The sequence below is a fragment of the Perognathus longimembris genome, chromosome 2 (assembly GCF_023159225.1).
Source record: "Perognathus longimembris pacificus isolate PPM17 chromosome 2, ASM2315922v1, whole genome shotgun sequence".
NCBI classification, from domain to species: Eukaryota; Metazoa; Chordata; class Mammalia; order Rodentia; family Heteromyidae; genus Perognathus; species Perognathus longimembris.
Window position 1 is genome coordinate 113,486,498 of NC_063162.1, and position 16,831 is coordinate 113,503,328.

Consider the following 16,831-nt stretch of genomic DNA (forward strand, 5'->3'; position numbering starts at 1 on the left):
CTAGGCATGATAGCATTTACATGTAATTTGAGTGCACAGGAGGCTGAGGCAAGAAAGTTGAGAGTTTGAGGCCAGCCTAAGCAAAGTTAGCAAAGTCCTATCCCTATAAACAAAATGAAAGACTAGAAGTATGGTTCAAATGTAGTGATTGTCTATTATGTACAAGGCCATGGAATTCTTTCCCCCAGTACTGCAACAAGCAATAAGTCAATAAAAGAAAAATTTAAAAGACTGTCAGTGGATTACTCTATGCATGGTTAGATGCCATGGTGATTTGCCATATTTTACATTTTAAGATAGTAAATTAACAGGATGCACAGAGAGCAGTCAAATATACCATGGCACAGTCTTCTTGATACAACATAGTGAGGGAGCTCATCATGGTAGTAAGGCTTTCTCTGATTAAATGAGTACCTAGCCCTACACCAGTTTATAGCAGATGCTCAGTACCAGTGGGCCTTTTTGATGTGTAGTATCAATGTGCAATGTGCCATGTCATTAGATCATCTGATTTTTGGAGTAATATGTAGAGTTAACCAATTATATGTCTAAGCCAGGCACCAGTGGTGCATGCCTGTAATTCTTGCTGATCAGGAAGATGGGGATCATAGTTCAAAGCCAGCTGAAGCAGGAACGTGCACAACAGTCTTATTGCCAATAAACCACCAGAAAGCAGGAAGTGGTACTGTTGCTAAAGTGGTAAAGATAGTCTTGAGTGTAAAAGCTCAGGGACAGTGTCCAGGCCCAAATTTCAAGCCCCATGATGGACAAAAACAACACACACACACACACACACACACACACACACACACACACACACACAGCTTTTGTGTATTTATAATTTATCTCTCTGCATGTCACAGGCTAGTGAGTTCTATGTTGGACTCATACTGTGTGTCCTTGACTTCACTAAGGTGATACTCATGTAGTAATTGCTATCCTAAGCACTAAGATATTTTGAAATGGCCCAGAGGTTTCACTTGTTCACATGAAAAGGAAAAGTATTCATTTTAGAAGATGTTTTTCTCCTACCTACTGATGCAAGTGGAGTTTTCATTTTTAAAATATGGGAAAATATATTCTTCAGAAAATATGAAACCTAAGCACTTGCTCTTATTACTTATAAAATTACATATGTCTGTTTGTTGAGGTAACTTGTTTTCTACTAGTTTCTTTTGAGATTTAATTTTTTTTAATATTTCTGAATTTATACACATTGCTAATAGAAAAATACACTGGAGGCAGATCTGTGTCTTAAGTTATAGAGTACCAGCCATGAGTGAAAAAGCTCAAGACCCTGAGCACCCAGGCTCTGATTTCAAGACCCTGCGCGCCTGCGTGCACGTACGCACGCGCACACACACACACACACACACACACACACACACACACACACACAAATACACTGTAGGAAACAGAAGTGTTTAGAATGTATTTAGAAATAAAGAACTTAGACATGAGGAATTTAACTTATGAATGTGATATTTTACTTATTCCATTTGAAATTCAGAAGCAGATTTAGTACCTGCAGCCTATTTATTATCTTTGCATAAGAAAACATTTTGTATTGGTCAGATAACTACATAGGTATTTAAAGAAGAGTTTTTACAGTTGGAATATCTGTTATCTAGAGTTCTTTCCGGGCTGGGACTGTGGCTAAGTGGTAGAGTGCTTGCCTAGCATGCATGAGGTCCTGGGTTTGATTCCTCAGTACCACATAAACAAAAAAATAAGAGTTCTTTCCATCTAAGTTTCCACCCTACTCTAATTCTTAGATTGGGGACTAGAAAGTGAGAAATACTCATCTGGAACCATTCAAATAATCAGACTGAAGGAATAAAAGAATAGATAGCAGTTTTGTATTTCTTCCATCTGAAAGAAACGAAAACTAATAATAAACTGGCACCTTATTGATCCACATGTGCCTATTATGATCTTTACATTGGGGATGGAAAGGATTGGCCAAGGAAAGACCTTTAGGAATAGCAGTCGAGTGGTTGTAACTCAACAGTAATAAAACATTATTTTATTTCTATGAAAATAAAATTAAGTTATGTAAGTAATTTGATTCATTAATTTTTTATTCAAACCAATATGTTTAAAAACCTATATTTTAAATAGGATTGACTTTAGAACAATGAAAAATATTAATGCAACTCAACTAATATTGAGAAATCAGTTGTGCTATATAACAGTTACACTTTTAAAAATGGATATCTCTTTGGTAGTGTCACCTCTTCTAATGTTAAAGTAATAATAAAATATGTATTTCCATTTTAATTATGTAATTCAAAACAGTCTCATAATGACCTTTCAATAAATATGGGCACTTTTACATTTAGAATTCTTGTTAATGCACTTCTGAAAGTAACTAATTTTTATGATTTTCCTCTTTTTCTTCTTGTCCTGAAAAGAAACTATCGGGAACAGAGGTATGTGATAAGCCTAATCTGAACATAATAGAAAAGTTTATCTTCTGTTTGTATTGTTAGAATATAAACATGAAATTATAAATCAAATTTACTTTGTTTTTAATGCTACAATAATCTTGATTTTTCCATGACCTTGAAGTAACAATTTTAAGTCATGTTATTTTTATAATATATGAAAATAGAACTTTTTCATCTAAAACAAAACTTCTATGTTAAATTGTCATGTTTGTTTACATTAGTTTATTGGCTTTTCTTTGTGCTTATAGCTCTTACTTGCTTAGTACTGTCTGAAGGAGTTAGTTTTTCTGTTATTATTATTATAGCAATAACTTCCATACATAAATGACAAAGTTTTATCTGAGTATAATGTTGCTATTAGGGGTATATTCTGGCACCTTATGAACCTGATATTTTTTCATAAAAATATTTTTGCATTGATTAAATAATCACAGAGGAAGGAATTAGTATAATTAGAATCTCTATTGTCTTAATTTTAAAATTAAATGTTCATAAGGAAATCAAACATTCTATTTATGTACAAAAGATGTTTTTCTCTAAGATTTGCCTACTTTTTAAATCAAAAATCTAATGTGCCACACTGTACTGGGACACACCTTTCACTTCCACAAAAAATTACCAATAGCTATTGATATAAAAATGAAAATATCATATTGGAAATTGAAAATCCGTACCAGGTGTTGCATTGTATATAGTATTTAGTTCAGTATTTAGTTCAGAGTATTCATGAAAATTTCTTTCCACTAAGTTTTTTCCACTGTTGCATCACATGCCTATGGCAAGAACAAGGTATAATACACATGTTGACACTTTCTCACTGCAACCACCACTTTCACTTTTTCATCAATAGAAAATTTAAACTTTACTATTCTATTTGCTTGTGTGTTAAAATCCATCTGAGGGTTTAGCCATAAATATTTGTAGAATCTCAGTAAAGACAAGATGCCTCTAGATAAGGTTTGAAATCTGATGAACATAGGTATTAGAAAACACGGACTTTTCACTGGAATAAGGAACTCAGCGGTAAAAGAAAAATGCAAGTGTGACAAACTTGGTACAATTTTTAAAACAATTAGATTACTTTGTCATATCTTTTACATTCTCATGCAGAAACAATGGAATAGAGTAAGCGCATACGGTTTCTATTGGGTAGAAGTTGAGTAGTAGTCATTGGAGGACTCTAAGATTGGTAGCTTTCATCAGTAAAAAGTAGAATTATGTTGAGAAGATAAAAATTGGTGACTAACTTCATGTCCATAGGTGTTAAAGCTACTATGTAATAAAGTTACTGAAAATAAAACAAGGAAAGTAAAAAATATCAAATACATATCCTAAGGAAAGGTAAAACAGTACTCTGAAGATGTTTTTTGTGTAGTCATGCTATCCAGAATAGGGAAATTGTTGATACTGTGTAAAAACTAATTTTTAAAAGAGTATACTAGCTTGTCATTCTCATATGATATATCCATAGATATAGTTAAAAAAACATTTTCATACTCCGAATCTCTTTTATTTGGCTGATATAATCTCACATCTCCTAAATTACTAAATCCTCATTTCATTAATCTGGCTATCCTTTTCGAAATCTAGTCTTATTTTTGAGAGTTATCTCCGACAGTACTTGTGTTTTTGTTATATTTTGACATATTTCAACCAAATCTTTTCATTTTGTCCATAACTTACAATACAGGTTTGTACATTTAAAAATGAAGAGTAAGAAATAATAGACTTTAAATAAGGAACTTGTGAATATATAAGTAACCTTTAAAAGAATCTTATTTTTCATTCCCCCCCCCCCACACACATTAATGAATAGCTTTGGAGGAGGTGATCAGTTCAATTGACAAATGCTTTCATTAGGAAAATTTGAGTTTTAGAAAATTATCTACATACATTCAAATAAATATTTACCCAGTTCCTAAGGCTGTCATGAAATAAAATTAATAATTTTGAGGGGGGGCTGGGAATATGGCTTAGTGGCAAGAGTGCTTGACTCATATACATGAAGCTATGGGTTCAATTCCTCAGCACCACATATATAGAAAATGGCCAGAAGTGGTGCTGTGGCTCAAGTGGCAGAGTGCTAGCCTTGAGCAAAAGGAAGCCAGGGACAGTGCTCAGGCCCCGAGTCCAAGGCCCAGGACTGGAAAATAATAATAATGATAATAATAATAATAATTATCATTATTATTTTGAGGGCATCATTGCCTTTACATTAGATATTCCTTTGAGGTTCTACTGGGAGAACCAATTGACAAGGAATTAGAAATCTTCTGATATGTAGTGATGGGAAATTACTTAATTTTAATCCCTCAACTCTAAAATCATTTAAAGTTCCTTGTAACTTTCATAACATTATGATAAAAGTAGTTATCAGGATTTGAGATGACCTTCAGATAGAATTTTGTGATCTTCAGACAAAAGAGGTAGATGTTCTTCAAGAAGGTAAAAGTCACCAACCTGAATGGGGACCCATATATATCTTTTAGCTGGTAAAAATGTGGATGAACATGAAGTTTTGCTTTGAGTGTAAATGTCCATAAGGAAACTAGACATCTCATTTTGCATAATTTTACAATCTCCCTGTAAGCCAAGAAAATATGAATAGATAGAAAATACTCATGTAGCCACTTCTGAGATTCTTGTTAATATTGTGATGGTGCAGAAATGCTATTTTGTGTATGGCTTACAAACACTTGGAGAAGATAGGCAAATATATATTTATTCTATAATGAATCAGATAGGAAGTTTCTTACTAAGTAAAAAATAGAAAGTCCTGTTCTAGGGCATAATAGAAGCAGAAACCACACATGTACAGCATTACTTTAAATTGCCAATATTATCCAAGACATTGAGTCATTACAAGGATGGCTATTTATTTCTTGAAAATGTCCAGGAAAAAAAGTCCATCCTTTTTTTCTAGTTTTTTAAAAATTGTTTGTCATAGAATAATTGATTTTAGCTGCTATCTGGTTTGTTATAAGTGTTGTAAGCAGATTTTAGTTTTCAGACAATCTTACAAGTAGAAATGGAATAATGCAAAATAACTCAACTTAGATTTCTAACTAAAATCCTTTTATTTTGCCTGAAAGGACACACATCACTGTGGTTAATGAGTGATAGAATAATTACTTTATATGTTTCAGATCTGTGGTTTTATCTTAAGCAAAATTTTCTCCCTTACCCTATTTCTTTTCTTCTTCACCTGTTTTTGCCACTTTATTTTCTGCTTGTGGACTTTGCCACAACCTTTCTTGGTTTCTTTTTATTTTATTATTTCAGTGTTATTCATGCACCTGTCATTGTGACTTGGCATGTACCTTTTATAATATTTCTTAAAATAGTAAGATAACAATTCTAGTAAGAGACATTCTGGATACCAATAAGGCAATGTCTCTTCCATCATTAAGGTTAAGATTTTTAAATTTTTTTTTCATTTTGAATATTCACAGAGATTCTACAGATAAATATCAATGGATGCTTTTAGGAAAATCAGACTTCTCTTACAACAGGAATAACCATTTCCTTAATGTTGTTTAGGGTAATTCTGTAGTCTTCCTTAATGCTTAAATTTTTCTTTCTCCCTCTTGCAAAATTGTCTTCCTTCTACTGCATAGCTTCAAAATTACCCTTTGATTCAACATTGAAACTTTCTCAAGATTCTTCATATTTCTTTTAAATAATGAAACTCCAAACTGAACACCAAACTGCAATAAGAATTTATTTTGAATTAATTATAGAATAGCTTAGAACTCAATCAGTTACTTAGAACTAAATCAAGGGCACATTCATGATATAAGGTTTAGAAATCATGAATAGTTTATTCACTGCCTTAAAAAATATCTTTGTCTGTGGTAGGACTGTTTAAACACATAGCCTTCAACATCAGTTTTTTAAAAGAAAACTCTAGTTAACCCCTCCAAATATAATGAAGTTTGATGAAACAACCTCTTCATCTTTCCACATTTTCCCTTTATGTATGAAGTTTGATTCATCCAACCTACAAAGACTTCCAGTGCTTGCATTTCTGACTTCTACAGTTAGAATGACTTTATCTTGTCACATTTATTAATAATCTTATGTGTTGTTACAGGTTTGATTCATGTAGATCATTATCCCTACCTCTCTTTTTCCTGAAATAATATTTGTATATGTCTGTGTTCATGTGTGTGTCTTGTTTTCTGACTCTGAAATGTTTATTATGCCTTAGACAGTTACCCCAGGGAGATTATGTAAAAAAGCCTGGAGATGGTGACTCTTTTTATAGCGACATTCCTCCTGGAGTCAGCACAAACTCAGCATCTAGTTCTAAGAAGAGGTCTGCTTTTCTGTCGCATTTTCAGATTTCTACCTGTTCCATCACACATTATTCCATTAGTCAGAACATTTCATTATTTTGCAGCAGGTTTGATTACTTCTTCCTTCTTTCTTGAATGTTAAAAAAATAGTATCCTTTGTTCTTTGATTACTCTATTTCAAAATGCCATATGCTCAGAACCACTTGTTATACAAATCAAGCTCCAAAATGGAAACAAAATAAAACAATAACAAGAAGCCAATTGTAAATCTGTGTAAAAACTCCAGGAATTTTTAGTCTTGCTCTTGCATTAAGAAACCATACATAGCAATTAATATTTTAAATGGTGAGCTTTATGTCATGTTTGGTAGTCAAAGAAAAAGGTTACTGTCATGCTTCAATAAAAGCAGTTAAGATAAATTGTGCAGCTTTGACTATTTTTAATTATATATATATCAAAGCTAAGCTCGCTTTAAAACAAAGATTGCTTCTCTGTGAATCATATATTTGAATATTAAGATTTTGCCTTTTTTCTGGAATGATTCTTTGTAGATTTTTATAACTTGACCCTTAGCAGACAAAATATATTTAATCTATTCTTGAGTTTCATAAAATACAGGTGGAATTGATATATTATTATATGTTTTAAACTCTGATGATTTAATCTGTTCTGGCATTGCATCCTAAGGTATATACCACCACTTATATTCTGCATGCTGTATCATTGCTTAAAAATAAATGCTCAGAAGAATAAAACAGTTGCAATGTTTTAGAGAACGAGATTTATATTCACATTAAAAGAAATCAAATATTCTTGTGGAGAAAATTCTTTAAAGTTGCCAATTGGGATGTAATAGGTAGGAAAAGAACTTAGTAGCCCCATTCATGTCTCTGGGTACACTCATTATTTGCCGAGTGGGAGGAAAGGACCATGGAGAGGAAACAATCTCTTCTAGTATCCTAACTAGAGAGAATGATCTGTAAAGCCTTCAAAAGGTTATGAAATCTTTATAACTAGTAATCAAAAAGGACTACAGAGGCACTAGTGGGATCTGGGAACTCTATTTGAATGTTCTTAAGTATGAAGAATAGTTTCCACTTTGATATAGTATTTAAAGAAAAGTAGAAATGCTAGTTTTGAGCCAAGGAGCACAGTTTAATAGAAGGATGTTATTTATTTTTATTCCTTTAATTTATTGATGGTTTCTTGGATGAGAGCAGAAGATCATGGGGGATGTACTGGAATTCTCATTGTAGAAATCTTTTCTGGGTCAAATACAAAATTTTAAATTATATAGCATAGTAAAAATGGAGAAATCAATGGGTTTCAGGAAAGTTTCTGTTGTCCTTTCATATAAAAATATATGGACTTGTTCTGTAATTAGCATTGATATTGAAAAAGTTCTCGCCTTCAGCATTAATATATAATAATTGTGCTGAGTTGTATTTGTTTTCACTCATCAGAAGATTTCAAGTACAGTGCTGTTTTGTAAAGTACTTAAAAAAAAACAGCTAAAATACCCATTTAAATAATTACCAGATTGTAGAAAAAAAATTGCTGAGTGTTCTTAAACAGTTGAAGTATATCAAGTTGTTAGATTTTAAACTATATATAATTTATTTCAATTCTTTTCTTATATGGTACAGGTAGGTGTGTGAATTATGTTGTCATAAATGATTTATTTAAAGATAGTAAAACACAAATAGCAGAAGGGTTCAATGGTACATGGGCTTTGTGAGAGACATTTCTATGACAAACATAAAATTCAGTTTGATTGTTAGACAATTAACTCACATATACTATACTTTTTAGATCTTATCTAATAAGAAAAATGCCAATTCTAAAAAATTATTTAAGAAAAATTTTCTATCACTTTGATAAAGGTTAACCAGGTTCAATTAAACAAAGCTTAATGATCTCTTACAAGTCCATGTTCTCATAGTATTTGAATGGAAGCCATTGCTTTACAATTAAGAAACATCTATGGTGGGACCCCATTATAACTCTGCTTCTGGGATTGTGTCACTGAAATACAATGAATTTCCTATATGTGGTTGCTGTGTTCTGGGGAGTGGAAATTGGCTTGCATTGTGTCCCAATGCTTTTATAGACTATTGTAATGGGGTTCCATTGTATTTGACTTTTCTTAAATTGAATGTTGTGTAATTCTGCCTTTGTCATGAGGACTTTCATGTTTTCTTCATTCTTTCATTTCAGACTTTGTTTCTTGGTTTATTTTATTTAATGCACATTAATGCCTAGAAGTTTTGCTTACTGATTCCAAAGCATTCACTTGATGATATTTTTGAACAATACATATATATATTATTTTCAATTTTAGGTCAAATGGTCTCTCTCATTCCTGGAGTGAAAGGATACCAGACACAAAACATATTTCAGACATCTGTGAAAATGGGAGACCTCGAAGTAACTCCTGGCAAGGTATAGGGCAGCATTCTGAATCTATCTGTCTACATACTCCGAGTTCTGTATTTTGTGGATTCTGTGTTAGAATTGTGTATTCTTTCCTGTAAGAATATCTTTTCACTCTTCTCCCTACAAAGAAGAGAATGTTTAGGATGACAGTTTGATTTAATGTGGTTTGGTTTCTTGGGTAGGAAATGATGGGATTGGTATCAACAAAACAACAGTACAACAACAACAAAAAAAAACAAAACTGTGAGCACAGAACTTGTTTGAAATACTGAGTAATTGTTTAACACGGAAGTTAACTGATAGTCATTGATTAACATGGAAATTTAGCTACAAACCTTCTTTTTCAGGCAACGTGGGAGGTAACAGAAAGAAAATCAGAGGCAAAAGATTTAGACCTCGATCTAATTCAACTGAGTAAGTCTGAAACTCTAATGGAAAAAAAAATGACACTTGTTCAAGGTCCTGTGCATTAGTGTCCAGTATTAATTAAGAAGGTAGTCAAAGAATGGTCAACCCTGCTTCTGGTTTTGGTTGTGTCTTTTTAATTCTATTTACTTTTTTGCCCTTTACAAATTAACCTTGGCTTTTCTCTTTTACATAGGCATCTGCGCAACTGTGCCCATACCAATATGCACTGACAGTGGGGTCTCACCCTTGCTGCAGGCTTTTCTCTCCAGTCACCTGCCATTATGGTGTCTTGGTTCCCTTTGAAGGGAATTTTGATAACATTCCTTTCTTTTCATCATCTGGGTTACAACCATTTCAAAGGGTCACCCTTCCTCTCCCCAATACCCATACAGCCTGGAAGTGTCAGGGGAAAATTCTCACTCTACTGGAGCGTGACAGTGCTCACGATCCACACCACCTGCTCAGAGATCTTCATGGCTGCAATCTAAGCATTCTCTCAGACTAATGGAATCGATTTCCCTTTTAAATGCTCCTTGTGAGGATATTTAAAGGGGCATTCTCCTAAACTTGCTCTTTAATGGAATCATTGTCATTGAATGCAACATTATCCATTTTAAATGATAGTCTAAAAAAAAGTAGATGTGGGATCAGAAGTTACATTTAAAGCCTTCTATAATGAAATAAATACCACATACCTTTTTTGTTTGTTTCTTTCCTCACTTAAGAAAGTACAAGCAAAATAAACCCCTTCAGTGTTATCCACTGTTATGGAATAAAATACTCCCCAAATATTCTTTCAGACTGACCTTGCTACCTGGTTTTACCTATAATAGTTTTCAAGGCATCTAAGAATTTCCACTTATATTTCACAGCAGTGATAGCTACTGTTTACTGGATCTCTATTGCTTCTTCATGCCTTAATACTTAGAAAGAAAATCAGAATAGGAGGTATTTGTTAACTGCTTGATAGAAACTTATGTTAGCTTTTCCATCATATGCCCTGCCTTTTTCAGTCTAGGAGTAATAACATTGCCCTGAAATTTGGACCTTCCACCTGAATGGTATTGTCTTGTAAGTGGCTGATCAACATTTACTAGAGGATATTTTACCTTACAACAGTAGACCATTGCATGGTCCAGAATGGCATCATAGAACTCCATTATAAATAACTAATCTGTTAGAGTTTATCTTATGCATTCCCAAAGTGCTTGGATGCCTTAGGGTTCATTGCTGATAAACTCTTGGAATGTTATTTGATTTCTTTTGCATGGGGTCACCTGATAAGAGCTCCTTAGCTTATCTCAGTTGCTCATAGAATTACAGATAAAATTACAAAATGTTCTATAGATCTTCTTTTGTGTACCATTTAGTGTTCTAAGAGTATTTCCTATAGCAAGTCTTTGATAACACTTACATGGAAAAATGAATGTCAAAAAGTATGTTAATACTATGAGCTTAGAGCCCAAAGAACATTTGGTGTTTATGAATATTTATATAGTGTTTTATAGACCAATCACTTAAAAATTTGTGTACAATTTACACTTAAATCATATATTAAAATTATAATATTATGGATAACTTTTGAGACATCTTGACAATGAGATAAAGTTGTTATATTTAATATGACATCTAAACAGAATAATCTTAGAGAGAAATGTATTAAGGATTCCCTCAGAATTTTCAGACTTCTGATTTTGGTTACATTAATTAAATGGCCTTGAGTATAAAACTGGACACTATTACTATAAACCTTCTCATATAGAAACTGTCTCTACATACATTTATATACTGATTAAAGATAAAGATTCCAAATACACAACATATCAAGAATTATGTTGGCTATTTTCTTATACTTACAATACTTATGCAATTTATTTACTTCTGATATGATAATATAATTTCTCTTGCTATAAAAGGAGCTGAGTGACCACAGGAAACATAGTCTTTAATTTTCTTCCAGTGAGAGCTATTTCAGCTTTCCCTTTAGTGCCCCATCATCTCAAAAGGTGATGAAAAATGGGGACATGAATTAAAACATGCACCACAAATGCATGCTATGCTAATTAACAAAATAAAAATGTCCTTGTTTGTTATATTGTTTTCACATTCAAAGCTTTTGCATCTTCCTCACTGTTGTTCATGGTGTAAAAATCTTTTTTGGCTTAGACTTTGTATTATATATTGTGTTTTTACAGGAGGGAGCCCCAAGCACCTGAGCCTGGGCACTCCCTCGCCCAGACAGTCCCATCCCAAGGCATAAGCCCAGGGGGCTCTGACAGCCCCCAGACAGGGAGTCTGGATCACAGGTCAGTCTCCACCTGCCCCTTCATTCTGGGCTGCCACTTAATCTCCCCCCTCAAGTCCCTCCCTTGGCTGAGAGCAGGGTCATTTGATCTTTGACCGAGCCCCCATGTCTGCTGGGAGGTGCTTCTGTTCCAGCCAGCACCAGCTAATTTTGCTCTGCCTTTCCATCCTGGAGAACCAACGAGCTCTCCTCTTGTGTCTGACGCACTTTTTTTTGCATGTTGCGCTATAAGCCAAGTCAACCCACATAGGCAGGTTTACTACAATTTGATAAAATCCCATCACCACAGCCACCATGGCCTAGAGATGTTAGGAGGCCCTGTGAAGATAGTTTCAGACGCCCTCCCCAAAGGAAGAAACACTTAAGAGTATTCTTGAGTGGTTTTGGAGAAGTAAGTGATCATTAGAAATGTTCCCTGAAATGAAGGAAGAGGTCTGCCAAGTAGAAATCAAGCCATGTGGTTATAGTTTTCATGGAACGGACATGGCCCTAGTCCTTTGATTTTCTAAGATTGCCAGTGAAAGGAACAAATACCTCCTCCAGGAAGTGGCCTGCTGCCTGTAGATGACTGTTTGCTGTGTGGCTATGTTTTACCTGATGACAGCTGCATGGGCTTTTCCTACAGGTTCCCCAGTCTGGAGCATTCACTAGCCTTCATCAGTGGCTGCACTTGCTTTTTGACTTTCATTCTTTTTGCTCAAAGGCTCAGTGGAAATGTTTATGCAAGTTTTAATTGGCTCTCTCTATGAAAATTGCAAGTTGGCAATGATTGTGGCTACAGGTAAAATGTATGTGATTTAAACCTGAGTCAGGAGATGTTCTTTTAGCAAAAATGGTCTCATGAGCATTAAAAAGTTAACCCTTCTTTCAGGAGCAAATAATGATGTTATTTTGTAGAGTATCTTGGTGGTGGCTAAAAATGAGAGAAAAAGCTATGTTGGGTGGGGATAGTCTGATTTTCTAATACAACTATGGAAATGTAGTATAGGCTTAAAAATTCTTTTTACAAAAAACAACAACTCTCAAGACTAAATATGGAGGAAAGAAGTAAATTTTAAAAATAAATTACACATTTTATAATTTCCCCTGTTTCTTTCCAAATAAGTCATAAAAATTTTGGATCTTCATTACTCTGGGAGTTTCTTTTTAAATGAGAAAATCCAGTAACATCAAATTCTTCCAATGTTGAATTTGTTAACAAGCTTTATTATTTTACAAGGGCACCTTAAAGATGCTGTTTTGTTTGTCTCCATGAGGTTTTTTTTTAAAAAACAAACCTGAAAGAAAACAATAAATGCACCTCAAATTTTATTTATTTTTAAATTTTGCACAGCAACGTTAAGAGAGACTATGCCAGACCCATCAGGGAAATGTTAACTAAGGTCATTATTATTGCCTGGAAGAATTTTTCATCGGATTCATTAGATATTTAGGAGGCCTCTTCTTCTGAGGGCCATTTCCTGATGGAACCATTTCCTGATGGAGAGCACAAGGGGAGAAAGTAGCTTTGCAGCTGTAATTAAATGACTAATGTCATCCCCATCATGGAGGCTTCTTTGGAACACAATGTGTTTTGGGGCCCCACCCGCAGAAGAGTGGAATGCTTTGAGCTCTTACAGAGCTAGAGCCTCCCGAAGAGTATTTTCAGATGATTTCAGCTTTGCATCTGTTACAGAGAGTAAGGGAGTAGCATGCAAAAGCTTTCCCATGTGGAAAAGAGAACTTTTCTCCTTTAAATTGTTCCTCGGGTTTATATTATGCTCAAACGCCAGGTGGGAATTGCAGCTTCCTGAATATTTTCACAAAGCACCATTATCATTTGAAACCAAGCCACCAAATGAGAAGTGGCCTGGAAAAAGCTACTTTGGAGGTAGGTGAATGGGATGGCTGACAGCACTGTGATTGAAGAAAGTTTTCCATTCACTGAAGGAAGTCACCGGAAAAGGCTTCCCCAGAAATGTCAAATACATTTGAGAATGCCTTGAGCCTTGATGTCGCAGAGATGATTCTCATGCCATTGTACAGACTGCTTCATAATCACCCAACACCCATCCTGGTTTATTTGCCATAGTCACTTGCATTTGGAGGGTGAAGACATCCTTGCTAAGCTTGTGCTGTGTATTTTTCAGATTTTTCTATCTTGTTCTGCTTTCTTTGTTCCTTCCATTGCTTTCTGCAGGTATTTAAACCCATGGTTCAAAAGAGACTATAATGTAGCTAAGTGGGTAGAAGATGTGAATAAAAACACTGAAGGACCATATTTTAGGTATTTTATAAATTAATTTTATATCCTTTTCAAACTCTCCCAGCACATACAAACACTGTAGTGTGACTGGCTCTCTATCTTGTATCTTCTAATACAAGTTCCTATTGGTGGAAAAAGGTCCCTGTTTATTTGCTGCCTTTGATCTGTTTTGGCTTCCTGAGCAAATCTGATTCTTTTCTGAATGTTTCAAATGAAGCCATTTGAAAGGGTTGCGGGTTCAATGCATGTCCCTGTCACCATCTTGAGCTTCTTAGTAGCTTTCTCTTCATTTTATGCTGTGTAGTAGTGTTCTATGGGCATGAAACATAATTTCCACTAATAAAGAAGCACTATTAACCTCAACAATCTAATTTCTAAAATCTAGCAGTTTCATAATGCATTTTCCTACTTCCTGTTGAAGAGTGCATAGTGCATATGAAAACTCCAGAGAAAACATGAAAAGAAACAAAATGAAATGTAGTGGAACTATACGATCAGTTGAAACATTGATTTGATATAACTGGAAAATTATTGAGACATTAATTAACAATAATTAATCATGCAAGAATGTGGAATGAGATAGGTTTTTCTTTGTTCAGTACAACCATTTGCTATCTCAAATGGAACACGTTATTGATTCACAAAAGAGAAAAACATGTCTACATGATAGAAACTATGCAGTTCACTCCAGCCCCGTGTAACATTAACTGTTAGAATTTCTAACAGCTCTTATTAGCTACGTTTTTTCCCTCTGCATAAAGTCAGTGGTAACCAGTAGAAAATGTCCACTTTGTATTGAACTACTTTGTGGATAATTAATACAAAGAAGAAAGACAGACTTAGTCTCTACCTTTTCTGAACACAACTTAACAATGAGCTTTTATATTATTGTTTGCTACAAGTTGGGTCAGCTTGAACAGATATTAAAATGCGTATATTTAACTCTCAGCACCCAAATAAGGTGGACTTTCTCTTCCAGTGTACCATTTAGTTTAGTTGCATATAGTTTGAGAAAATGATTAGAGCTATCTGCATTTTAATTTGATCCATAACATTTGCATATACCTCAAGGAAAGCATAAATCCTGCCTGCTCAAAAAATATATCCTGCTTTATACCCCATCTGTCCTTCCTGCCCTGCCCTTTGCTTGTCCTACAAGTTCCCACATGGAACCTCATACGCACACACTCACATTCAAACATCCCACCCTCACCTGTAGCTCCCAAGATGGCCAACGTCAGGAAGACAGGTAAGATGATTTTTGAATGTTACTGAGAATTTTGGATCCTCTGCAGTCCTATTTTTTTCTTTCTATTTACTCAGGCTTGTGGGCAGATTATAGTTTGTACCAGCCATGGAATCAAAACCAGAATAATTTTGGTTCAGTATGGGTTAGGACTTTTATTCCTGAATGCACTTAGCATAATTTTTTTTACAGTTAATGATCAATTAAATGGTACCCTGGAAGAGTTGGTTCACTCCCCCTGGGTGAGCTGAGTAGTTCGTGTGGCTCCTAGAAAAGAGCTCATATTTCTTAAAATTAGCACCCAGGTCTGCCCAGAAGCTGCATGACTATAAATGCAATTTGGATGGGGAAATGCTTTAGCACCCCTAATTGCATGTTGCACAGTCACAAGGGCGACTTTAGAGGGTTTATCTAACTACTCTAATATGAGATGCCAGTTCTGACTATTGATAGTCCACATTTTTCCCGTAAGTTGCTATTTAACTGTCATTTTTCAAACTAATAAAGATTATGCTGGTAAGTCTTGAAAAATCAAAACAGAATTTTGGTGGCAGTGGTCAGTAATTGTTTCATCACAATGATCCTAACATGACAGGGAATTTCATCTACTTGCCATCTAAGAGAAGCTTCACAGAGACCTAGAATGCATCTATCCTTTGACTTAGGCTTTCTAACCCTATATATAAGCTCAGATATGCTTCATATGCTGCCAGGTCGTTAGGATGACCTTGCCTGCCCAAATCAACTTGGTCACCTACGTGGTATTAGATTTGTGGCATTCTTATCAAAATACCATGGAGGATTTGTGAATGCAGCAAATGGGTCTATATAAAACAGCTTAGCATTTTGAAACATAGTCTTCCTTAAGAAACAATTAAGAATAATGCCTACAGGGTTTTTTGTTTGTTTGTTGTTGTTGTTTTGCCAGTCCTAGGGCTTGGACTCAGGGCCTGCACACTCTCCCTGGCTTCTTTTTGTTCAAGGCTAGCACTCTACCTCTTGAGCCACAGCACCACTTCTTGCTTTTTCTGTTTATGTGGTGCTAAGACATCAAACCCAGGGCTTAGTGCATACTGGGCAAGCACTCAACTGCTAAGCCACATTCCTAGCCACGCCTACAGGTTTGAGTGATCAGTGTCTTGGCTGCTCTTCTTTACCTAGTTTAGATGTGACAGCGGTTGCCCTCAACATTGCTCAGGCTCAAAGGAAGCAGTAGTATCAGGGCAAGAGCATTGTCTCACTACCTCCAAAGTCCTAGGAGCAGTTCAGTTGGTGGTAGTGCCTTCTCAAGCTCTCCTGAGTATTTCCCAATCAGTTATTTACTTTAGTAGTGCTTTCTGAGTTGATTTCCATGATCTTATAGGCAATACATTTATTCTGAAATAAATTCCTAACAGTCTATCATGTAATCAGTGCCCAATGGATATTGTTCTTTTACATCAC

At 34.8% G+C, this 16,831-nt stretch overlaps 1 protein-coding gene across 6 annotated transcripts in view; it reads left to right on the plus strand.

Moving 5' to 3' along the window:
• Positions 1–16,831, plus strand: part of Adam22 (ADAM metallopeptidase domain 22) — a 195,014-nt gene that overhangs the window by 168,564 nt on the left and 9,619 nt on the right. The window contains exons 26-30 of one of the 6 annotated variants that reach the window (XM_048339964.1): positions 2,415–2,432; positions 6,661–6,768; positions 9,090–9,190; positions 9,532–9,598; positions 11,788–11,898. In XM_048339964.1, coding sequence (XP_048195921.1) covers positions 2,415–2,432; positions 6,661–6,768; positions 9,090–9,190; positions 9,532–9,598; positions 11,788–11,898 — 405 coding nt within the window. Of the gene's footprint in view, positions 1–2,414; positions 2,433–6,660; positions 6,769–9,089; positions 9,191–9,531; positions 9,599–9,785; positions 10,981–11,787; positions 11,899–14,076; positions 14,164–16,831 lie in introns of those variants that run through there. The other 5 variants (XM_048339959.1, XM_048339960.1, XM_048339963.1 and 2 more) reach the window with 5 other exon arrangements.